Raw genomic sequence first — 25724 nt, 5'->3', positions numbered from 1 at the left:
CTCACCTTGCAAGAGGAACCTTTCACTTACTGTCCTAAGCATTCAAACACAAAAATCTGGATCTTTCCTCCCCACTCTTTAAACATGTTTCCAGGCTATTCCCAAGTTTTCCCTTTTAGCGTTCCCTAAGAAACAGCTATACTCACTGTCCTACTATTGCTAGACACTCAGGCTCAGCTATGGATAAAGACCAGAGGGATGACATGAATATGCAGAAGGGGATCTGGCAACCAGACTCTTGGGAAACCTAAGCTTCATTTTCTGTTCTGCATCAGCTTCCAGGGAAACCTCAGTGAGCTGCTTGGGGCTGCCACCTTCTAAAACCCAGCACCTGAGGCAACAAGGCATACTATGCCTCCCATCCCTTTCACCTTTCCCTTCAGCCTGCTTTTCTGGGCCAACTCAACTAACTACATGTGGGAAGACGACACCCTGAATGCAATGAGAGCCCAAAGGAATCACCTCCCAGTAAATGTAAATGACACACAACCTTTTATCTCCCCAAACCACAGTCCCAGGCTTCTGGCATCAGTCCTACAAATACCCTCACCCTCTTAAGAGTTGGATAGAGGGAACACATCATGTTCCTCAGGACCAGGCCAGGGTGGCAAAGTGAGATTTGTGTATGCTGCCTGTTGATGGGGGGCAGGGGGGAATTGTGATTCTTTTGTTGTGTACACTGACCTACAGCACCATCATGTTCATGTTCCTTAACACCAACATGCACCATGCTGATCACCCACACCCCAATTCAGTAAGCATCAAGCATGACACCAATCCCATTTCTGATACAGCAGCCACAGCACATGGCGGGATGTTTGCACTGGCCCTGCTTCTTTCCTGGAGGATGCTTGCTCGATCTAGCTTAAGCAGAACTGCTCTAAGAGATTACATTCATCCTGATACAAAGTCTGGGGCCAAAACTTTCCTTGTGCAGCATATCTCAGTGATCTTGGCTTTGGAGACCAGTTCCCAATGGAGATCATACTGCTGCAGTTGTGATGCCTGCTCCATCTGTGCCATTGATGGGTCATGGTCACACCTGACCCCACAGACACACTTTTATTTAAGTAATTTTCTTTTGAGTAAGCTTTACTTCTTCCTTGCAGGGATTGCAATGGTGGCTTCCCCTTAAGTTGTTCAAGCCATCCATTCAGCTCTTGTTTTCTGAGAAGCACAGCTGAACTCAAAAGCTGTCAGAACACACATATCTCCCAGGGCTACAGCTGCAGATATTTTGGACCACTCATCCTCCTGAGCCTGAAGCCAAGAACCACACAAGGAAATCCACTGCTTTGTGTGGGATTGCAGAAGCTCTGAAATCCCCCTTTTACTGATAGATCTACTATCATCTCCAGCAGAGCCAGGAGATCTCCTACCTGCCCAAGCTCAAAGGAAAAACATGGAATAGTTTAAAGTTGATGTTTTAAGTGCAAGGGAGCAGAGATCTTCAGTGCGTGTCATACTTCCTACAGAGTCTTACAAGCTACTCAAGCTGCCCAAAGTGAGTTCAAGCAAGCCCTTTCTTCCCTCCCTTTTTCATCCTGCTTCTTTTCACAGGACCACACTCATAATGATGGAAAAGTTTGAGTTAAAAGTGTCATCTACATAAAGGTTGCCTAGATACTTTGAAGATGCATGCCTCAGGATGTGTGTAAATAACAGGATTTCACTTTTCACTTTACGTTGCATTTAAAAGAAAATGTGCCAAAAGCGATCACTCTGCACACAATGGGTAAGAGAACAAATAATGAGTCCATGCCACACTGATAGCAGGACTGAAGCTAAAGGCTTCACTTCATTTGCACTAGTAAAGTGAAACCAAATTATTCCTGAGAAATAAGAAGTCTGAATCAGAAGGCATCCAAACTTTTAAATTCAATTCTGTTATTGTGAATGCAAAGCAACACTGGTCTCAGAACATTCTGGAGACATTAATGAATGAAGGACCAGTAAACTTTCCAGGGAGATTTCTCCCTACTCTACACCTAAGTGGAGCAATAAGAAATAGATAGAAAATACAACAACTGAATTCCAGATCTTGCATGAAAAAGTAAATGGAACATTATATACTGTGTGGGGATGACAAACATCTCAGACCATTTGATTTGTAGCCGGTCCCTGCGTGGCACATTTAGCCGGACATGGCACATTTAGATTATAGGTTAAATGAGACCTTGGTGCAAAAGGATGCATTTACACATCAGCCTGCAATGTGGCATCCATCCCCCACTTCTCAGGCTTCTGTTTGAATAGATCAAAGACTTCTGGCCATGGAAAGCAACACCACATAAGGCAGCCGGGAGCCCCCTAACACCTCCCCTGCTGCTGCTGGCCGTGCTCTGGCTGAGGACCCAGAGCAGCCACAGCAGTGTTGTTAACAACTGAAGTCAGCAATGAGCAGATTACACCAGTATCCGCAGATATGATGAATATAAAGTGTATTTCAAGGAAAATGTTTTTAAAGGAAATTACTTCAATACAGTGCAGCAGCAGCTCAGCACATGGCCATGCCCAGGCACTGCTGCCACCTAGAAAGCAAGACTTGCTGGGGGAGCATCTTCTTGCCCTAGTAGTGGGTCTCTACACCCGGGGCTGCAACAAGGCAGCCTCTGAAGAATGAAAGATGCAAGGAATGAGGCACTTGAAGATGATTTTTCTCTCCAAAGTGCCATCATTTGGCAATTTGTTATATGCTCCCAACCCCATTGTTTCTGAGACTTGCAGAACAAAAGCAGCCACTCATAAAGATTCAAAATTACAAGGCTTGTCTTGCAGAGAAAAAGCAATACCTAAGTCATATCTGGTTTTGAGAAGGCTACAATTCACATAAAAGCTGAGTGAAGCTCTCTTCTATCACTTTAATTAATTGAGCAAAGAACAGGACCAAAGCAAACATATTCCAAAGCTTGCTGAAGTTGAAGGTGGTTTGCAGCCCCACAGCTTTCATTACAAAAAAGTGGATTCTTGCTTACGATTAATTTAAAGAAAAATAAAAAAGTACTAAGTTCAGAATGTGAGTTTTCTAAAAGGATTTGGTTTTCACACTTCATCTTTAGACAATCATAAGCCACTTGCATGTCTCACCTTACTATCGAATCGGTTTAGATGATCTGGTTTCACTTTTTTCCAGAAAAACATACTTCTAGCATGTGGTAGCAGGTAGGACTTTGCAGGGTCACTGCAAGCCAAAGGCAAGCAAAATGGCATAGCTGCCTACAAACAAACAGCAAGCAGCAAATCTAAGGTGAAATGAGTATAATTAGCTCTTCAAAACTGCTGAATCCTGAGCAGGGAATCCTGACGACCGCTGGAGGTGGATCAAGCCAGCAATACTCTGAGAAATGAAGATATACAGCAGTTAAAGTCTGTTCAGTAATGTAGTGAGGGCCAAATCAAGGAATCCTACACACATCCAAGCATGAGCACAGACCCATGACACTTGTCCTTCACACTGCCAAGGATGAGCTGTGTGCAGAATGGGCTCAAACCCAACTTTAAGGCCTATAGCTCAGAAATACTGAATAGTTCATGTAGCCCACAGATTTTCCTCCCTCTTACTTTACCAAAGCTTTCAAACAAAACCCATTGTTTGCAAGGGAAAAACTTCTAAAAACAACAGAAAGACCATTCTCACCTCTAGAGATCCAGTAGTGCTATCCCATGCATGCATTCACACCACCTTCTACCTTTACACACGAGGGTTTAAAACTGTAATAACTGATTCTCTGTTAATCTGTAGAGGGGCTAAAACCATCTTACAACTAGACAAAAACAAGGCAGGAACAAGCTCATTCCTAGGCTTATAAAACAAGCCTTTACAGATAATTATGTTTTATTACTTTTCATTTTATGAGGATTGTGTTATACAAAACAAATACCAGATGCCTATTTGTTGCATTTGGTGGAGAGGCAGAATCTCCGCAAGCATTGCTGTAAGCAGCCCTGCTTTTAATTAAATACAATAAATGCATAAAAATTAATACTGTTGGAAACCAGCAGGTAGGAAGCAAATGGATGAACTGTAGCTGCTGGAAAACGCCCTCCCCTCCAAGCTCCTGCAGCAGGGGCAGCCACTCACCAGCCTATTGCTCAGGGATGGAGCTCTCTGACTCAAGGCTCCTTACACATTTCCCTTCAATGCATATACATTAATGCCAAACTTTGCAGATAACCAAAAGCTTAAAACAAAACAAAAAAAAACCAAAAAAAAAAAAAAACAAACAAAACAAAAATTTAAAAAAAAGGAGAGGTGAAGTAAACAGGATTTAATGCTACTTTTGTTAGAGACACCCATGCACTCAGTCAGGAAAACCTGCAAATAAAAGTCAAGTTCTTAAAGATTGAATAAAGATGGAGAAAGAGAAGAGAGAAGGTAAGAACGTGTAAAGGGATTTCTGGCAAACTTAAAGCAACCATCCAAAACCTGACATACCCTTCTACTGTTAAGTTGCCAGACTCATATAAAACACTCCCAAATGGCCTGACAGAGGGTGCAGGACAGGCCTCTATACCTGAGATGAAGGACATGCATCTGAAACATGTGGACACAACCAGAGCCAATAACCAGCAAAAATGGGAAGCAGTTCCTGAAGGACAGTAAAACACAGCCAGCTTTCCAGCAACAACCAGATGTCAGCCATCCACCTCCCCAGAGGCACCAGTAGGAAATCTATTTCCCATTTTCAATGGTGGTTTCCTTTTTCATTTTAAGTGCATTATGATTCAATCATGGGGTGACAATAGACACTTCTTTACTTAAGGCTGATACCAGCCCTACATTGTAAATCCAGTTTTCAACATCATGTCTGATAATACTTTAAAGTTCTGCAGAGGAGACTGAAATTGTGTACACAGGATCACACTGCAGTGAGGAGTCAGCTTTCATTGTTTTTTTTAAGGAGAGATTTTTTAAGACGTGGTGCAGCAATAAACGCAAGGTAAACAGCAGTGGGATGGTTTCCATGCTTTGCTGCTCATTTTCAGGTTTCCATCTGTTCTATTTATCAAAGCTGAGGATGGGTCTCTTCTATTACCCTCCACTAGTGCATATCCTCAACCTACTTCTTAATCAAGTTTGTTTACAAATATTCATTAAATTCCATACTTTATTGGCCCAGTCAGATAACTAATAAACCAGGCACCACAAGCTGCAATTACAGTAATCAGTGCAATGATTATTGTGAAACATGGCTACCCTGAGACCAAAGTTAAAGTAACAACTATTGCTATAACCAGTGACTACAACCAACAGGGCACCCAGGGATCATACCACTATCTCTAAATTCTTAAATCACCATTTTTAGACCCAAACAACACACATGCACTGTAATAACAACACAATAATTCACACACAGTGAATTATTTTACTATGAATTGTGTTATAAAGAATTTTCATTAAAAATGAAAGCGTAATAAACTTTTTGCTAAAAAGGGTTATTATTACAGGTCATCAGAAATAGCTAATAAAAAAAGATGAAAACCTGTTTTCACTGCAATTCACTAATGCTGTGATACAGAAAGTAAAGAGACAAGCACCCTGGTTATTTTGGTTCTCAGCAACAGCAACTGAAACAGGCATCAGCAGGCAGTGAGGAAGAGTCCTGTCAATTAATGGCAATGATTTTTTGACAACTTCAGCGCAAACAGTTAAGACAAGGACCAGGTTCCCCTGCACAAACACAGAGCAAGAATAGACCCAGACCTTGGGGTGCTCAACTGCCAAGCTCCACAGCTAAGACAAAGGAGGATCCGAGCAGAGGCAACAGCTGAGAAAATACCCAACCCCACAGCTCCATGTCAAGAGACATGCACACAGTTTAGAGATGAGTGGGAATTTGGGGCTTCTACTGAGCTGAGGGGACCTAAAGCCTCCACATTGGGCGCAGAGCTCAGGAAGCAGCATCCATGTTTGGCCAAGTGAGGGGTGCTCCCTGCCCCAGCCAAGAGGTCCCTTAACAACAGGTTCTCAGGGTCTCTGACCATGCAAGGCCCAGCTGGGGACAACCAGACACTGCTCAGACCTTCCAGCTCTCATCCTGCCTCCAGCAACACTGAAACAACACTGACAGGCAGATGGGACAATAAGGTGACGGGCTACCCTCAGCTGAAGGTGAACAACCAACCTCCTGCTATGAGTAGTACCAACTTAGGTACTTGCCCCCTTGCACACCACATCTGCAAAAGCCATATTCCAAGGAACAAAGGTAAGATTTTATTGCTGGCCTCTGCAAGTAAATTTTGGGAAGGCCGTAGAAAAGTAATTGCATTTGTGTGCGCATGAACTCACAAATTAACCCCGGGAACTCTGTTTATGGCGGGGGGGTCATTTACAAGGAGAGGTGAGAGCAGCAAGCACACGTACCCCTGACTTTGATGTGTCACCCACCTGCCTTCCCACTGCTCCAGCCGCCTGTGTGCTTTGATTACCCGAGCTTTCCCCGCCACCGCTTCACTCAGCTGCTTTCATCTTGCCACAACAACACTGCCGTGAGAAGAAAGGGGGAGAGGGAAGAGGGTGAGAAAGAGAAATAAAGAGAGATTTGGGGCTGGAAAAGTCAGCTTGGTAGAGGAATCTGGAAAGAACTGACATGCTGTCAGGCAGAGATGAAAGCACTAGAAATAAGGGATGGGTTGCACACTTATTAAAACGGTGGCATGATTCTATAATAAGGAAAGCACATCTTTAGCACCTGCTTGAAATCACTCCCATGAAAGAGCCACCCAACAATCTGGGACAGCTAAATTCAGCGCCAATTTTCTCTTTTGTCAAATATGCATAAAAGCTTCTGAAGACAACTGTCCAACACAAAACTGTAACAAAAAGTATTTTAAAATCTCACTTTAACTGATCCACAGGCCAGACTGACAATCAAGCCTGAAGTGATGCAAAGCAGTGAAGAGAAACCTAACACCAGCCTGAATTAAAACTTGCATAGCTGTAGTAAAAGAAGTAGGCAGGGAAAGGAGATGAACAACAGTTACAAAAATGCAGGACTGCCTGAAATATTTCCCTATCTTCAAAAAATGTCGCCTTGAAATTCCTACCTGCTTCATTCACCTTGCTGCTATCAGATTTTTTATTATCCTCAGTTTTGAGAATTTGTCTGGCACTTAGTATGCAGGAGCAGTGCACAGGAATAGATCCTGCTGCCATAGATAATGCGGTTCTAAGGGAAACCCATCAATTGTTAATGGCCATGCAAATTGTTGAAACTAGAGAGTTATTCACAGTTATCTCGCTGTGATTTGGTAAGTGTCCATGCCTGATGTGATCACTCACTTGATATATTATTCCATTACAATTCAAGCAGTAGTCTTAGCTTTTGGGTTTAGAGAAAAAAAAAGTGTAAGGGTGTATGGGTGAAGGGATGTTATTTGTTTTAAATTATTTTAAATTGTTATACACACCTCCTTAGGTAAAGTATGATAAATCCCTTCCTGCGACTACAGTCATGCCTTACTGAAACATTTAAATCCCTCCGATCAGAAACTAAAGGAGCTTAGCGTGCAACTTTAGACCATGATCCTGCAAAGCACTTTCTTATGTTGCAACCATACACATGGTGCACACATCCTCTGTGGCACTGGATCTTCCAGCTGCAGTTCACACCATTTTACAGTTCCTGATCAGGGTTTTCTACTGCTCATGCAAAAATTTGCTGGCATTTAATAAGCTATAGGCGTCTCCTCAAATCCATAATGCATTCACTCTCTCTTGCAGCAGCAACCTACTGATCATTAATTTTCAGCTTTATTGCAGCTCCAACATTTAAGATGCTTTTTTTTTTTTGCATCTTGTCTCAGATTTATTACTTTTAGCAAAGTGTACTTCCGTTTTTTTCTATTTTGTTTGCTGATTTTTAAACCACCTTTAAGGAGGAAGTGTTACTATTCTTTATAAAATAATTCTGAAATCACAGTATTAAAAAATAAATCCTATAATTATGTTTCCCATTAGAATTAGATAAATTACATTTAATTAAAAGAAAAATCTGCTAGCACCCTGCACAATGGTTGGTGGCAAACTCGTAAGAATAAACATTCATGTGTTTATCTTCCTGAAGCAGCTGATTGAGTCTATGAGCAGACACACCAAAACAAGCCTTCAGAGATATAAATTCAGACATTACAACAAAAATTTGTCCTTCCCTTCAGAAAAAGATTCTGATTTTTAGAAGCAGCCTCTGAATTTATTCTTGACTACAAAAACTACGATTCTGATGGGCTTTCTGATAGTAACACACTGAACTACCTGACTGCATCAGGAATTCCAGAATTGTGATAAAATGTCTGCAATTATTTGCCAGTTAAAAAAAACCAGTATCAGAAGTCAAGATCTTCTAGGAGAATGAAGAAAAACAGGATTCCTACCCAAACACTGTCCCTGTCTCCCACATTGCTGTTGGTCAGGTGACGTTCTCCATCAGCCTGAAGGCTGCAGGGGTCATAACACACACTGCTGTTATAACAAACTATTTATACCATGCTCCTTTTTACAGCCTCAGAGAACTAATTATTAACGGGACAGGATCCCCCACGGATACACTCAGCAAACACTACAGTATGCAATTTTCCTTTAGGAATTTACTGCTACGCGCTGGCCCTAAGCATCACGCTCTCAATTTTGTTTAGGAGCTGAAGAATGATTGATCTTATTGATTTGTGTCAACAGTCTGACATGGCCATATTGACCAGCTGTAATTTTGTAGGAGGAGCTGGGACAGGAACTGGAGATTGCATTCTCTGTGGCACATCGTCCTGCCCAAAGAGAAAATGATGTTAGAGATGCTGGTACAGCCATCGACGGGACCGCACTGGGACTCGAACCGACACAAGTGAGTGACAAGAGATTTCCCACAACCATGTTTACAGCAAATCCACTGCTAAACACCCAAATGTATAATTATAATCTATTATAATTATGCAAAGAAGTTACATTTCAGAAAGGCCTTCTCATTTCCCATTCTTAGCATTCAATACTTTTGTTTTGCAGCCAATCAACTAAATTAGCCCTAATTCAGTTTCATTCATAAACACAAAGAGGATATTAGAGGGGGAAAAAGTGAATAAACGGGAAATTCACTTAGGAACCCAGGAATTATTTTGTTCTCAAGTATTTCTGGACTAGAAACCATCATGGTGAAATAAGTCAACTTACAGAAGCTTTACTGAATTTGCTAACTGCACCACAGGAGCCCTTGGAGGAATGATCAGGAACGACAGCACTTCAGTGCCTGGTAAAGCAGTGGTCTTCAGTAGAAGGTGAGTGAAGCAAGGAGAGTTAAAAGGTTCATATACAAAACATGTCCTCACCCAGGACAAGTAAAACCCCAAAAAAGCTTTAGAGGCTATTTGTCCTCACCAGACACACAGAGAAGAGCTGTTTTATACTGCTTCTGACAACTGTCACCTTTTATTGGAAAATCATTTTAAACCTAGGCTCACTGATGCTTCCTGAGAAGTGAATACAGAAAACATAAATTAGTAGTATTTCAGTTTTACACAGGCTTTAAACATTATAAAGCAGTAAAGTAAACCTCCAAAATGCTTAGGAAAAGCAAAGACTCCTTGCCATTTTAAAAGCATATGGAAATGTAAGCATGGTTGCCAGTGGCAATCCTGATGGTCGGACTGCAGTCTTGAGACATCCAGGCAGAAGGCAGGAGCTCCTGCGAAGCCCTGCCAGCACCTCACTTCTCCCAGGGACTGCAGGAGGGTTGAGAAGTCTGTCTCACTGGAGTATGAAATGGGAGACTGACTGAGATAACACAAACATCCCACCCCTACCACGTTTCAGAGAACACCCATTTAGCATCCTGGCCAAGGAGACAGCACTGAACCACCCGAAAAACTGAAGCTAAATCTCAGCAAGAGTTGGTGGGAGAGACAAGTGCAGAAACACAAAATGTTTAAAGCAAACGGCCTCTTCTTTCTCCTGTTGTTGAGTAGGCCTAACCCTCCTGACTAGCTTACAGCTATGCTTTCTTGTTCTAAGAAATTTTAGGAAGTAAGATTGCACTTGGAAAACCATCAGCCTGGTACCACTCATACCAGTTTTCTCCCAGAAAAGCAGTTAAGACACAACATTTTGCTGAGATAGGGCCTGTACAACACTACTTCCCCCTTCTCTTTCATTCTCATTTGGAATTAATTTCTTAAACTAGTTTCTCATCCACCACAGCAGTATGCTGATCTCTCACCTCTTGGCCTTCAAACACCCTCCCAGGCTATGTGGCACCCGTGCCACAATTATAGGATAGTTTCTGCCCATGCACAGTTGTCAATTGTTACAAATTATAATTTGTTATATAAGTGGAAGAAAGGACTCCCACCATTCTCTGGCTAGGATCTTTAATTGCTCCTGTGCACTCTTGGTGTCGCAGGCACCTCCTGCCACACCTCCCTCCCTCCCTGCCTTCTCTAGAGATGTGGGCATGAGTTGTATCAGCATTACGTAGCAGCAATGGTCCCTACAGTTGACTGTGGATGCTCCTAAATTAAGGGCAAAACAGTGATGATATATGTCCTGTTTCCTCCTGAAATTTGGATTGAAAAAGAGCAACACAAAGCCTCACATAAAAGCACAGCATAGCTGGATGAACACAGGAAGAACAAATCTATTGCTTAGTGTAAACCATGAGGTTTCAAAACCTATATGTCCCAAATACTTAGCAATGTGGAAAGGTGTAGAATCTTAAATATAACCTGAAGTTATATTCCCACATTCTCACAGGTTAAACTAATATCCATACGACTTGAGACAAGAGTATAAATCCTGCATCATGATCTAGATATAGTTAAGTCCATGAGAAGCCAGTCACCTTAGCAATTCAGAACATAGCATTCAACTCCATTCACAGGCCAGACAGTTATCCATGTACCTACCAATTATTCTTCTCTGGTTAGCAAAACAGTTTGTTTACCTAAGACCACAAAACTCTGTGGATTTTCTGAAAGAAACCCTTCAGAGAGAAAAGGAAAACAATCACAGATAATACTCCAGAAATCATCAGATTACAGCACATTCTCTTGACTCACATCTGTTGAGTAAATAAGCGCTTCGTGCAGACCAGTTTCATCTACTTCCCTCTCCCGCAAGCAGCTGCTGGTTTACTTTCCAGTGAGCTGTTCCAGGACTATATGTGGGGCAAAAGGATTATCTCCTGCAGTCAGACCAGTAGTCTTTTTCAACTGGGTTTGTCTCGAGCCAGAACTCCTCTTGTTCAATCCCATTTCTCCCAGCAAGATGGACTACTTCTCAGATGCACGGATGCAAAGAGGCCCACAGCTGAGAACACCCTCAGTGCAGCAGGGAGCAGCAGGCACCTGCACAGAACCCGCAAGAGAATCCTACATTCAGCCACCTCTCTCTCTTAGGAGCAGTTTCAGTGAAGTTTACTTTAGGCCACTACAAAATGTCCTGCGGAAGTCAGACTTTGCCTTGTGAAATACCCAGCCAGGGAGGGTAAGAAGGCAGGAACACCAAGGGATGCTCTGAGAACCTTCTTGTTGAGGCCACCTCACTGGAGGCACAAGAGGACTTTCTCTTGCCAGAATAAGTAGCTAGAACTGTTACTCTCAGCTCAGTTCTGATCTGGGTTCAAAAAGCCCTTGAAACTACTTGTTTCCAGATTAATTCTACTTAAAATGATGACTCAGATAATTTTTTTCTTTGAATTTTGTTGTATCAGCAATGTCTCTTCAATGATGAGTATTTATTAATAAACTATCCTAGATCAATTTTCCTAGGCAGGAAAAATAAAAGCAGAGCCCCTCAAGCTGTGAAAGCTATGTTCACATACATTCTGCATGCAGAAAACATCTGCTGCAGTCCAGATCACCCATCTATTGTAATGCTTTGTCACACAGCCTCTTATGAGATGCTTCATAGAAAGACACAGAAAGGCCTGGGGCAACCAATTATAATAATAACTCACCCCACAAGAAAACTTAATTACTTGAGGTTAGGAGGGCGCCTGGTTTAAGGCCCGTGGGCAGGGTGGGCTCCTCTGCCAGTGCCTGACCCTACACACCTGGCCACACACGCGGCAGTGCCCAGCACTGCTCGCACGGGAACACCATCGTGCACATGGATCCACCCACTCCCACACCTCCACCGAGAGGGAAGAGCCTGGTGCAAACGCCAGGCTGAGGATTGCACCGCTGGCTGTGAGCTCAAGGATGCCCCTGTCCCCGCTGCTCCCAGCTCCTGCCAGGGCATCAGCCTGGAGCCTCTGGAAGCTCCCACCCCTCAGGACCCTACTTCCATTAAATCAGCATCAACAGGCACAAAAGGACACTCTGAACTACACAGAGAGCAATAGGAAAAACACAATAGAGCAAGTCCTATATTCCCAGACATCCAATAAGGCTTTATTATTTACCTGTTTACTTCATTTTGGATAAATGTATTGTAGACCGGGCAAATTTCCAGTTTTTCAAAAATCAATATTAAAAAGTAGTCTGGTGGGGACAGGTCTCCGTAGGAGCCAAGTTACTCTGGGAAAATGCCTAAGCACTCTCAGCAGTTTCTGAGTTTTATCCAAGCTCCCAAAACAGCCTGGTGATATACAAGATGCACTGACTGGTTCCCATCTCATTTCAGATGTCCTGAACAACAGCCAACTGGAACCTGGGTGATTTCTCAGACCTGTCCTAAATAGCTGCAAATGAGCTGACTTGTGAAGGCTTTTAGAGAATTCAAAAAATAATCCACTGAGTGATTAAGTGTGGCATTTACATTTGTATTTTAGTACAATACACGGAAGCTCAGTATATTACAAATACAAGAATTTCACCTTTGTTTGAAACGTGCACATACACGCATACGGAGTGCCCACATTATCATCACATGTTGGATGGGCAAGCCTAAGCCTTACTTCACATTCTCATGCCAGTCTGCTGAGTGGCAGTCATCCCTTGTGTGTACTTCTACCACTTCTTTTTTTTCAGTATGCGTATTTTATTCCTAGTGGGAAGGAAGCAAAACTAAAACCTGCTTTTCTTCCCATTCCGTGCCTATTGCATGACTGCGACCATTACTCACGATTTTCAAGGGTGGGCGGCTCAGCTGTGATTGGCACATGTTCCACCAGTAGAGTGCACACCCGGTAAACCTACCGGGTACCAGGCATCAATGAAAATGTTCAGTTGGATATATCCTCCTGTAGCACCCTGCCTAGTGCTACTGCGTGCTCTGCAGAGATGTCTCCCGGTGTAAGCATGCAAGGTGCCGCTGCTCTCCCCTTCTGCCAGCACTCAGCAGCCCCAGGTAGATCTGTGAGCAGCTTCTTCCATAGGCTCCTCCTCCACTATCACATGCCTCCAACCTCCTCCAGCAGAACAAGTCCCACTCATGAGGTCCTGCATGTTTTACGTCCTTTTCTCAGGTCACTCATGATCACACAGGCTTTTTGAGCACTGACCAGTCAAAAACCCTGGTCTATAAAGAACACCTCATTATGCTATTTGTCCTCCGCCATAGCTCGCTTTTCGCCAAAAATACGTTTTTTTCTTACTTTTCCTCCTCCATTCTACTCATTTCTTTTTTTTTCCCTTTTGCTTCATTCTCATCATTTACTTTAGATGGATGAGGAAAAAGTCTCCTTGAATGAGCTTTTGTTTTTTATGTATGTTTTTTGATACTATTACCTCTACCCTCTCCATCTTCTGAGGGTAGGGTTGCTGCAGGTCAGGGGATATACCACAGACATTATTTTATTTTCCTAGAAAGATTCTCATTTTGGTGCAAACCTCTTCTCTGCATCTGGCTTTACTAGAACATCACATTCCTCCATTTCTTTTGGTATCCACAGTCATTTATATTACCTTCCAAAAAGTAATTATTTGGAACCAGTTAAGCCTGTATATGAATTCTGCCTTTGTTTAAAACACATTGTACATATGTATATATTTAGACTGTCATTAAATATTTAAGAGGCTGTCTTCAAACTTCAGCAGCAGCAGCTTTTATTCCCTTAACCCTTTGTGAAATAGAAAGCTTAAGGCTGAAATCTTATTGTGGAGGAATTCAGAAAGCCCAGCTGCCCTAGTGCACGGTGACAAAGGCCACCTCTGACAACCAAGGACACTGTAAAGAAAACCAGAGGTTTTCTTTGTTTTCTTTTATATCCTGTTTGCTAGCAGTCTAATCATGATAATGTAATTCATTTTAGTCTGCCTCAGCTTTATCTGCTGAGATGCGTAACTAGGATGCAAATTAATTAGCTGTGACATACAGATGGATCTTTCAATACAATTCACAGACAGTCAAATACACACATGCCCATCCATGCTTTCCCCAAACAAAGAAAGACACTCTACCCATTTTTCCAGAGGTCAGGAAGTCACTCTTCTTGGCTTTTTGAATCTCCGAGAGAGGAAACACCACATCCAGCAGACAGGTGGACCTCATGTGAACCCAACACCAGATGTTAAACCCTAGATGAAACCCCATAACAAGTAACTTGTGATCCCCACGCCCAACACATCATAACACCACTACCCTGCTAACACAAGGTTAGCACATTTTAAATTCTGGTCACCTAATTCACCTGGCTTGGCAAGGCCTCTAACCTAGACCAAACCATTCATACATCACCCTGGCAAGCACTGCTATCTCAAAGCCAGCTCTCCATGGCCAGGGCACCTACACTACTGTCTTTCACATGAAGTGGTGTAAATATCACAGCAGAGGATAGGAAAATCAGTACAGAAAAGCACAATATGCAACTCCCAATCCCAATATATGCCAATAGACGTATCCTGGAGAGTATGTTTTTCCTTCTTTTTGATTAAAACCTTGAAGATGCATTGTTAAATCCAAGCCCCAAATGCCTCACAAGAGCCACTCGATGTGCAGTTTTCAAGGCCCAGATGTATTTAGAGACACTTCTTTAGTGTCTACACAGTGAAGCACTACAGCCTCACTGATGATCGGATACTGCTTTACATGGGATGAAAAATGGAGTTCCTTCTATAGCTTTCACAGCTGACTTACACATCAGCACAGAAGCATTTCAACTGGACAGCTGTGTCATGCTACCTTGGGGATGTGACCCTAGCAGATTTTATAAAGGGACTGGAGCACCAGGCATGGTCCCTACAGGCACAGAGGAGCCAGAAGACACAGGCCCTGGCAGGACATGGTGCTGGGAGAGCAGCAGATGGCACACTTGGCTGTGCATCCGCACCGAGGCACAAGTGAGAAGGGGCAGCAGCACACACTGCCAGGTGCCCTTGCTCCAGTAAGATGTGGGGTCCAAGAGTTGCAGCATCTGCAGCTGTTCACTAGAGCAAACCCCTTCACCTCAGCAGCTTAACCACAGACTGAGCTTGCCTCAGTTCTTAGAGTAATCTTATTTTCTTGACAGCATCAGTTTTTAGTTCCTGTCTTTTAACAGCAGCATTGCAACAAATGTTGAAGCCCCCCACCCCAGATACAGCTGCATCCTAGCGGCAAGTATGCTTTTTTTATGACTAGCACAGCATAGTGGGTACAGCTGGGTACATGCTATCGTACCCCCTGAGGGTTGCTATATACAAATCTCACCACAATAAGTGGCAAAGATACTTTAGGGGGAGCAGAACTTACAGGGAGTGGTCTATCATTTATTAGACCAAATGGCATAGCTGTAAAAAAACTGGACTCATGTGAAGCCACAGGCAGGTATATTTAGCTTTATGGCAATTTGACAGCACACACACTGTAGTATACAGCAAATAACCAGGATTTTTCCCATCTGTAAATTAGCTCCAATTGCTCTGATCTAAAACCAAATAAACAATGCACCCTGAAAGGCTGCAGTTGTCAGGTCTCCCTTCTTTCCAAAAGCATATATTCCCTCAAGGAGATCACAAGCCGTGGGGACTCCCAGGTGACAGATAACATGAGCTTAGCTTAGTATCTCTACTGATCATCCGGCACTGATGCTGTATCACTTCCACATGTGCATTATTTCACCACTAGCCCATCAGTTTTCTGAAAATGAATGGGATTAAAAGCCCACTGAGTATTGGCACTGCTCTTTCCTCCCCTCTGCAGCAGAATTACAGTAACCAAAAGGTGAGCAGAGTTCACCCAGGCAGTTCACACAGGCTTCTCGACTTTGCAATGCTGACCTTCCCGGTCTCTTCCCAACCCCCGGGGACAGTTTCGGTGTAGAAACAGCCAGCCAGTCGGAAATTTTCACCAGTATTAATGCCAACGTAGTTTCTTCCCAAATGCTCTCCAGAAGTATTTTTCCACCCACATTCCCCTGTGCACCACAAAACCCTCCAGCCGTTGGCTGCTCTGGGTGCAGCTCCACTGCACATCACGCAGTGCTATGATGTGTACGGCTAGTCTCTTTTAATTCAGTGTGTAATTCATGCCACCCAGGAAATACTCTCATGTGAAAAACTTCATATACAGGCACCTATTCCGCAGCAAACATAGCGGTGGTCGGCATTTAAATAAACTAATCAGCTGCAAACGGCTTAGTCAGCATCGCAGTCCCGGAGGTAATTCCCAGAAGCGATTTTCCCGGCAGCTATATATACAAACCTGAAAAGCAGACTGGAAGACAAGGGCAGCAGTACAGCGATACAAAATCTGGCTTCAGTGACATTACCAACAAATAAAAATAAAAGTCGAGGAAAGGCAAGCAACCAGGCGTTCACAGAAGCACACACTGGGATAGCATCACTGGTGTATCCTCTGACATATAAAAACCAGAAACTCATACACCGGACACAAACACAGCCAACACTCCTTCCTTCACTGACACTGTGCTGCTTTGAATTGAGAGGAAAAACACGGCAAGGCAAATTACTGGCTTATCTGTGGAGATACACACAGGTCACACACCAGGCAGTGCTTTTTGTAGAGCGCACCACAGCCATCACCCCCAGCAACCAACCCAATTCGGGAGCCTGGCTCACATGCGACCTGGAGAGAGCTGAGGACTCGTACAAACTTTGTCTCAGGGGAGGGAAGGCACAGGGCATCTGGCCTAAGAGGCGCTGGGGACACAAAAAGCAGTGCCAAATGCCAGCGCATCCTCCAACAGCATCTCCGCCGCTGGCAAGGTTTGGAAAGCCACCAGGCTGCGCGTGCAGGTCACCAGTCCCTGGGCAAGCAACGGCTGCAGGACACCGCATCGCCCTTCAGTGCCTCCCCGCCAGCTCCCCCGGCCAAGGCAGCACGGAGCCAGCCGGCAGCCTCACGGGTGACGCGAGAAGCCACCGACTCGCCCGAAGGAGTGATGAATGCCTTCCTCTGGCCACTGCCAGCGCAATGGCACACATCTGCTCATATCTGCCCGGCGGCCCGGGCCGCCTGCAGCGGAGGGCACGCCGGCATGCCCTGAGGATACGAGCACGGGGAAGGGGCACCGCTCACTTACTTTTCGTATTCGGCGTTGTCTCGATCGCAGCGCGAATCCTTGTGCTTTTGCCAGTCTTTGCCATGCTTGCAGGTGGTCAGGAGGACAACATCCTCTCCGTTATGGACGTGATATAAGGCATTCCTGGTGTCTGACCCTATCCCCGTCAGGTACCTTTTCCCCTTGAATACCAACATGTACTTCCTGAGAGGAGGGATGGTGTTAAACCTCAAAAATCCCTTCTCCCCTCCTGTCCTAGGATGATCCTTAGAAAAGAGCGGGATAGAAACGTCAAAGTTGGGTCTGAAGTTTTCAGTACTGATGCTGGCTTTGGCCAGCATAGCCTGGCCAATGTCGAACCCCACATCCTCAGTGTAGTCGGGCCAGGTACCAGAGTATAAATTAAAAATTAGGTGGTTTCTGCCGTTGTTCCACAGGTGGAGGCTCTGCACCTTGGAGCGGAGGTTGTGCACATACTGGGGCGAGAGCTGGTCTCGGTCCAGCGTGTCCAGGCTGAGGACGAAGAGGCAGGCCTGCCCGGGGTCCGAGGTGTAGAACCGGGAGCCCTCGATAGCGGCCAGGACGTTTTGGTAGCTCTCAGCGATCTTCTCCCCCTTCTGCTGCGGGTACACGTAGACCTTGAAGCCGTTTTTCCGGCACTGGGCGAAGTCGAAGCAGGACTCCATGCGGCAGCGGCGCCCGCGGTAGAGGCCGGCGCTGGCGTCCCGCCGCTGGCGGGGGGAGACGCGCCCGCCGCCCTCGGGGCCCGGGCGCTCGGCGGGCGCGAAGGGCCGCAGGGCGTCGGGGAAGCGGGGCCAGGGCCGCTCGGCGCCGCCGGGGCGCGGGCCATGCCGGCTACCGGGCGGCGGGTGCCGGGCCGCCCGCAGCCGCACACCTCCCAGGTAGAGCAGCAGGGCAAGACAGGTGCCGGCAGAGAGCAGCGTCAGGTAGCGTTTTTTGGCCTGCATGTGTCCGGCGGGGGTCCGGGGGGCTGCGGAGGAAGGCGGGGGCAGCCCGAGCTCGCCGGGCGCCGCTCTCAGCTCCGCTCCGCCATCTTCCCGCCGGCGAGCGCTTCAAACTCTCTTCGCCCACCTCCGCTCGGCGCCGTTCCCCAAGCCGCCGGCCGCGGCCGCGCATGTGGGCGACCGCCGCAACTTTCTCGCCGCCGGTGTCTCAGGGGCGGCGGGCGGCGGCCCGGCGGCGGCCCGGCGGGGCGCCCCGCATGCACTCAGGGCCGGCCCCCCGCGCGGGGCGGGCACCGGGCAGCGCCGCTCCCGCCTTCCCGCCGCTCGGCTCCGCCACGCTCCCGCCCACCCCTCTCCGCCCCGCGCCGCCAGCCCAGCCCAGCCCAGCCCGGCCCGGCCCAGCCCCGCCGGCTCACAGCCCGCGGCCGCCGCGCCGCAGCCTGACGAAGCCCCGCATCGCCCGGCGCCCCACGCCTGGCCCGGGCGTCGCTCGCTCCTCGCCTCGCTCCCGCTGAATGGCCCCCAGGACAGAGCAGCGGCGGCGAGGACCCTCCCCTTCTCCTCCTCCCTCTCTTTTTTCTCCTCCTCCCTCTCTTGCTCGCCCCTCCTTCCTTCCCCGCCTCCCCCGGGCCGCGGCAGCAGCGGCCACCGAGCGCCGCGCTCGCCCACCCCGCCCGCCCGGGGCCGCGACCCCCGCCCGCCGCACCCGGCCCGCGCCGCCCCCGCCCCGGCCCCGCGCGCTGACCTCACCCCGCCGCGCACCCCGCGCCGCCATTGGCGGGCGTCACGTCCGGGGGGGCGGGGCTTCCGCCGCGCCCATTTATAACCCGGCGGGCGGGGGGCGCCGCTGCTGGGGCGGCACTGGGGGTTCCCGTCCGGCGCTGTCCGGACCGCGGCGCTCGGGGCTGCTCCGCGGGGTGACATCCAGTGAGCCCCGCCCTGGGAGCGCTTTCGCCCCTTGCCCGCTCCGCCCCCCTGCCAGTGCAGCCCTCAGCCCCCCGCCGAGGGTGCCCCGAGCCGGCTCTCCCGGCCGTGCCGGCGCCGCCGCTGCCGCCCCCTGCCGAGCGCGGCGCCGCTGTGCTGGGGGGGTCCCGAGGGAACGGACCCAAAACCGGGGTGAGACCCAAAACCCCAGTAACGAGGCGCTTGGTAACGAGCCGTCTGTGTGCTGCGGGCCGGGCTGGGGCCGTGGTCGCGGCCTCTCTCCCCGGCGCGGTCGGCCGGGAGAGGCGGCGCCCTGGCCCCGTTGCCAGCGCGGGGGCTGCCCTCGCAGCCCGGGGCGCCCGGAGCCGCAGCCATCGCCGGCCGGGATGCGGTGCGGTCGGCAGCCCCTCGAGCAGGCCCACCGCACCACTGAGGCCGCTCCTCGGGGCTGGCAGATAGCAAAACGATGCTGATGAACGAGTAGTCTGTGGAGAGCTGCCTAAGCACCCAGCCATCCCTGCAGCTACGTATTTGAGCTTAACCTCATCCCCTCCTTGGCGTTCAGTTCCATCGCCAGCAGCCTGTGTTCTGGGAGAGCCCTGATCACTCAGGCAGGATGGCCTGTATGGTGAACCCAGGCTGGAGGGGATGACAGGAACACAGCTGGGGGCCCCAACTTCTTTGGCACCCACAGCGCTGGAAGGGATGATTGCAGCGCCAATGAATGGATCTGTTTCAGTCCTGCTAGCTCAGCAAATAATAGTGGGGAAATTACCTGGGATGGGCTTCAAGGTGCTTGCACAAGACCCTGGATGTCAAGTAACTATCTGATGCTAAAGTCTGTCCCAACATGCTTTCCTTGTTGCTCATATCCTACATTGGAAGTGTAACGGATTTGCCTTTCCTGCATTGCAATTCCCCTCTCCAGCTTCCAGATATAGAGGGGTCTTACACCACCTGAGGGACAGAAACCTTTTATCAGCCGAAAACTTCCCTACCCCTTCACTCTTCCATGCATGTCCCAAGAATGAGCTGAGGCTGCTGTTGTGTTCTTTCCTCTTCTCCCTGAACTGATGCTGCATGGAGGAGGAGAAATGCATAATGTGTGTGAAGATAGTGTCTCTTCAGGAAATGTGGTGAGAGCTTACTATGGAAGGGTGCATTACTGATAGAAAAACGTGGGCCAATCCACACTTGGCTCCAAGTGTGGAGCCAAGAGAAGACAGTTCCCTTCAAAAATAATTTGACTGTGGGGAGGACTGTTGCAGGAAGAAGTTGGGAATAAAAAGAAAAAGTCGGTTTCTGAGAACGAAGTAATATTTGTGGCTGGTGTAGATTTAGGTACAGGAGTCAAAAATTTTGGACAATGGCCCAATAGTGGGGAAGTGTGATTAAATATTAATCTATTTGTTAGCCCTGTAGCCTTCTCTGAAACATTTGTCACAGCTCACATTCCAGAACTGAGATGCTGTTCAGGAAAAAAGAGGTCAGCTTCTTGAAAGGTGAACCAAGGCAGCTTGCAGAGGCACCTTCTGTCAGGCACAGGAATGTGGAATCTGGAATCCCATTACTGCAAATTTGCTCTGCAAATTAAGCCTCTGGGGACCAGTTTCAAACAAAAAAGGAAGGCTGTGAGCTTTGCTGCCTGTGCCAAGGAAGGTAACTGTTGCAAATAGATTTTGAGGATGTGGTGCTGGCGAGCCTGTGGTACCATGGCGCTGCTCCCTGTAACAGGGAAGTGTAGGAGGGAAGTGAAAGCTGTTGGGTTTCCAGCTGAGCTCCCCTGCACTTGAGGTACCCACACTGTTTCCAACTTCACAGCACCAGTGAATACTTCAGGTTTGAAATATTTGCATCTGGAAAAAGGCAATGAGGTTGCCATTTTAGACCACAGAAAAATAAAGCTCTACAGATCACCACTAGCAGGTTTTATCTGTAGGATTCCTGAGTTATGGTCTGATTGCTCTGGAGAGATCTGGATCCCATTGTGCCAGGCAGAACCTACTCCAGGAGATATGTGTGTGCCTGTAACTGGAGAGAGAGTGGCTATGGTGATCAGTTGCCTTTTTGAAGACCTTTCTAGACTAGCCATCACACACTGTTTATAATTTTCCTATGTCATGGACTGAAATCAGCCTGTGTCCAGCCCACTTCATTGCTGGTGCTCAGGCCCTGTGGGCAGCGTGGCAGGAATCACACAGCCAGCCTTCAGTTCTTTGGCTGGAGGGTTATCCACAGCCTGGGCAGGCACTGGAGGCTGAGCACTCCAGAAAAGGAAACCTACCTTTTTCTGCCTGCATCTGCCACCTGGCAGGTAGATGATGGAGCAGAAACCAGTGTGTAATAGAAATTCTGCCTGAAAATGAGGAAGAATCAGTGGTGAAAGTGTATTTCAGTGTATCCATGTGGCAAGAACATGAGTAACCAACCCCAGGTTTGCTCTGTCCAATGCTGCCTTCTAAGGGTCTGCAAGTTTGCAGGTGGCTTTTGACCCTGGTTCATTACCCTTTGCACTCTTCTAAATAATTTATATCTTCATGTGGCTGACAGTTGTCTGGGAATCTGTCCAAGCCTTTAAATGAAAGGCCAGGAGAGGGAATTGGTTTTCTATTTATGACTTTGTAACCTAACACCTGCTCAATCTGTGGCAAGTCACTTGGGGCCAAATTCTTAGAGAGGCACATTAGTGTCGGCTCTTCATTTTTGGGTCTCTTTGGTGTCCAGCTATAGCTTTAGATTCCTTCAAAATTAATTCCTCAGAGTTCCTGGCTCAGCTGTCATTTAAATCTGGAGGTAACTTCCACCTTTTTATTGTGAAAAATTTCCTACTGCTTCACACACTTGGATGCATGTTAGTTGTGATGTTGTTGAGTACCAAACCTGAAGATAGGAACTTGCTTCTTGCACTGAAATCCACTCAAAACATAAGAGGAAAGTGCTATCACTCTCTCTCACCTGTCCCTATCCCTCCCCCCCCTTTCTTTTTTTTTTTTTTTTGATCTGGTAACACTGTGCTTAAAGTGTTTGCCCTAGCAGGAGACCTAAAATCACCCCCACAATTTCCAGGAGAGCATCCTCTCTGAGGGGTGGAATGAGACTCTCCTGCTGAGACTGGCTTGTTATAGGTAGCTACCTGGGGTAATCACTGTATTAGACTACCTGTGGGTCTCACATTTCCAGCTAAATGGGATTGATAATATTTTCCTGGCTAATAGAACAGCATGAAAGCTGATTTATCACCACTGTCAAGTGTGTCATGATCCTAGGGGAAAAAGGATAAAAATACAATGGAGCTAAGATGTTTGAAAGGGTTTGTTGACAGACACATGTGCAATTAAAAATTGTTACTCTGTTCCATGCTTAGCTCAAATCACCATTCTTTGTGCCGCACACACGCTTTTCCCTGGCTAAGTGCAACAAGGATTTCCAAAGATTAAAGCAAAGCCTTGCAGAACTAGCAGCCTGGAGCTCCAGGCTTGGCTCCGTATTTATAAGCCTGATTTCTACATATGCCAAGTACCTGCAGATGCCACTTTGGTTTGGGTGATCATACACAGATTGAAGAGCAACGCTTTGAGCAGAAGTCTTCACCTGAAGGCTGTGAGAGAGGAGCTGACTCCTATTTGATATTTGTTCACCTTCTGGTGAGAGGCAAAGTCAGTGCTCTCCGTTTATTTAGTGGTCAACAATGCCAAGTTAAACTTTGGAAAGCATTTTTTGAAGTCCACTCCCCCATATGGAAAGAGTTAAGGCTGCCTTAAAAACTGTCTGTGCCTTCAAATTGCCCTTACCCAGGGTTGTGGTGCTTTATCAAAAAACAAAGGAAGAGGGAAAAAAAAGGGAGGGAGGGAACACAAAAGAGTTGTTAGTGGAATGCTAATTTTCTGTTGAAATTATTCCTTATTGGGGCAAATTGAAGTGATCTTTGCTCCACAAATTAATATTAATGCTATGGTTGCTTATAATGTCTTGGTAATATAACATGAGAATAAAAGTATTGGCTCTTACCCATTAAAATAGCAGAGATGTAATTGTTTGAGCTTCAACATTGCAACAGCTGTTTCTCAGTTTCTCATGTCCTCAGAAATAATTGGCTGTTTAAATGTGAGAAAATCACAGTGATTTTATAATTAGTTTATTTTTAAGGAAAAATGTAACTGCCCTTCGTTAAGAAGGTGAGATTTTCAGGTGAGTTGGAGGGATAGCAGTGCAGGCACCTAATTTACCAGGATATTACAGAGAGAGTAAAACCAAAGGCTTATAAATATTAAGATCTTAATCTCAAAGCAGACTGTCTGCTGGGCAAAAGCCAGAGACATACAAGGCATTGCCTAAAACTTGCTATAGGGTCGGGGCCCTGTTGTGCTGGTTACAGAGCAGGATGGCAGTGCTGAGGGTCTGAATGCAAGCAGCTGGCTCTGACAGTAGCATTGTATGAGATTCATTTGAGGATTTAGTGCTCTGTGACTATTTTGAGTGCATCAATTCATAAAAGTCTCTCTTTGGGTCCAACCTAATTTGGAAACAACTTAAATCCTTGAACATCTAAAGTGATGGGGGTGGGAAAGCTCCTGGACTGCCTGAATGCCTGCTCTCAGGTGTGACCAGGATTGAAGGTGACCTGGGGGTGACCAATAGCAAGGTTCCTGGGTCCCACCTGGCTCTTCCTGCACAGAGCTGGCCCAATTCCCCACCTGAGTTTAACTTTTCCCTCCATATCCCCCAGAAAGGGACTTGGCCAACAACTGCTCTGGGGAAGGGCCTCCCCCCTCATTGTCCTGCCGGGCAGGAGGTCTAGCAGAGGGGAATGTGGGCAGTGGATGCAGGAGAGCGGCTGGCTGGTGGGCAGCATCCCACCAGAAGCCCTGCAGAGGTGCCATGGGTTAAATCTCCACCTCCAGTTTTGGGAAGGAGCTGGCAAATACTTTCACTTTGTGAGTGAGTTTGTGGCCAGCAATCCGCAAGGAAGGGAAAGGGAGGCATTGAATGACGGCATGTGACACCATTCTGTCCCCAGTATTTCATAAGGGCTTTTTTAATTAGCGCTCTGCCTGTTGCTTCTCCTGGCATGTCCTTGGGTTTTGCTGGTTGTTCCCTTCGCTCCTGTGCTGGATGGAGAGCACATGGGGGCTCATGCAGCCTGCGAGGAGCCTGCATGTAGCCAGCTGGGCTTTGGCCCCGAGCCTCAGTGGGACAAAGGGTCAGCTCCAAGGGCTCCTCAGACACGAGCCGCAGGGCTCTTTCCCGCAGCGTGTGTTTGCTCTGCAGGCTGCCTAATAATAACTGTGCACTGCAAAGGCAGCCTGGCCGAGGGAAGGCTCCTGGGCGGCTGCTATCCCCAGAGCACTGGCAGCCTTAGCAGAGCCCGTTTATTGGCGTTTCTTTCTTTGAGGAGTAATAACTTCCAGATTTACTCCTTTCTAACTGAGCATCTTTCAAAGTGGGTGTAGAACAATTTAAATAGCTTCTGTGGAGGTGGGATGAGAAATTGCTCTTATTCCATAGTCTGCAATCAGCACCAAACAAGCACTTTTCTCGACTGCACACACAAACAGGAAAGTATCTGCCAGCAGCCTCAGCACTTTAGATCTGATTTTTCTGCCCGTTGGTGTAAGACACAAGGAATTTCACTAACATCAACAGAGTTTCAATAGTGTAGTTTTATTTTACTTTATTCTAAATCCAGTTAAATCTAAATCCTTTTTTTTTTTCCTAGGGACTTCTCAGTGACTGTGCTCCAGGAGAAGATGAACCCCCACCCCAGTGCAGAGCCAATGCAGAGCTGCTGCAGCCCTTGCTTCCCAGCATAGCTAGGCCATGGCACGGTTCTGCACAGCCCTTTGTCTGGGTTTTGGATGGGTCAAGAAACAGCTCTGTGACCCACTTCTTCCTGGACAGCCAAATACATCCTACTGCACCGGAGAGAAGATCTTCCCTGCAGGAGGTAGAGGCTATGGATGTCCTGAGGTGCCCTCCTGGGATATCTGAAATTGCTTTTCCTGCTTATCTGTGGAAAGAGCCTCAAATCCAAGGGCATGCAGAAAGGACCTTGTTAAAGAGTGCAAGGCCCCAAACTTCTTCCTGCTTGGATGGAGCAGAAATGCAGTGGGGAGCAAACAGTACAAATAGTCCCACATCCTCAGAGTTGTCAGAGGGGAGACAGGCTCCCTGGTGGCTTCCAGAGAGAGCTCCTGCCCCTACCAAATCAAAGTTTAACCATTTACCCCAATAAACCCCAAAAAAAGTTTGGGTCCTTGCTGAGTCAGTTCTGTAGCTGGTGATGTGTGTATTTTCGTGCATGGCTTTTCTTTTGGTGCAAACATGGGTGGCAATCTGATTAGCTTATGATTCATGATTTGGCTAATGTCCCTACTTCCCCCAGTCCCCACCTGTTCAAATAACTACTACTGTAATGTAGGCTGCTAACTTGAAATAACTTTTCCAACCCCTTTGGTAAATGAGCTCTGGA

The 25724-nt window shown here is 47.0% G+C and overlaps 1 protein-coding gene and 1 long non-coding RNA gene across 2 annotated transcripts in view; one reads left to right on the top strand and one right to left on the bottom strand.

Moving 5' to 3' along the window:
* The window catches only part of EXT1 (exostosin glycosyltransferase 1), a 177408-nt gene extending 158738 nt beyond the window's left edge, over nucleotides 1-18670 (bottom strand). The window contains exon 1 of the mRNA XM_068182506.1: nucleotides 17388-18670. Coding sequence (XP_068038607.1) covers nucleotides 17388-18334 — 947 coding nt within the window. The 5' untranslated portion in view covers nucleotides 18335-18670. The remainder of the gene's footprint in view (nucleotides 1-17387) is intronic.
* On the top strand, nucleotides 18148-25508 carry LOC137469605 (uncharacterized). The gene is made up of 2 exons (XR_010996608.1): nucleotides 18148-18313; nucleotides 24972-25508. It is a non-coding gene; the product is annotated as an uncharacterized lncRNA (long non-coding RNA).
* Nucleotides 25509-25724: the final 216 nt, after the last annotated feature.

Source organism: Anomalospiza imberbis, chromosome 1 (assembly GCF_031753505.1).
Source record: "Anomalospiza imberbis isolate Cuckoo-Finch-1a 21T00152 chromosome 1, ASM3175350v1, whole genome shotgun sequence".
In the NCBI taxonomy this organism is placed as follows: Eukaryota; Metazoa; Chordata; class Aves; order Passeriformes; family Viduidae; genus Anomalospiza; species Anomalospiza imberbis.
Note: the sequence above shows the minus strand (reverse complement) of the source record. Positions and strands in the feature narration are given on the sequence as shown.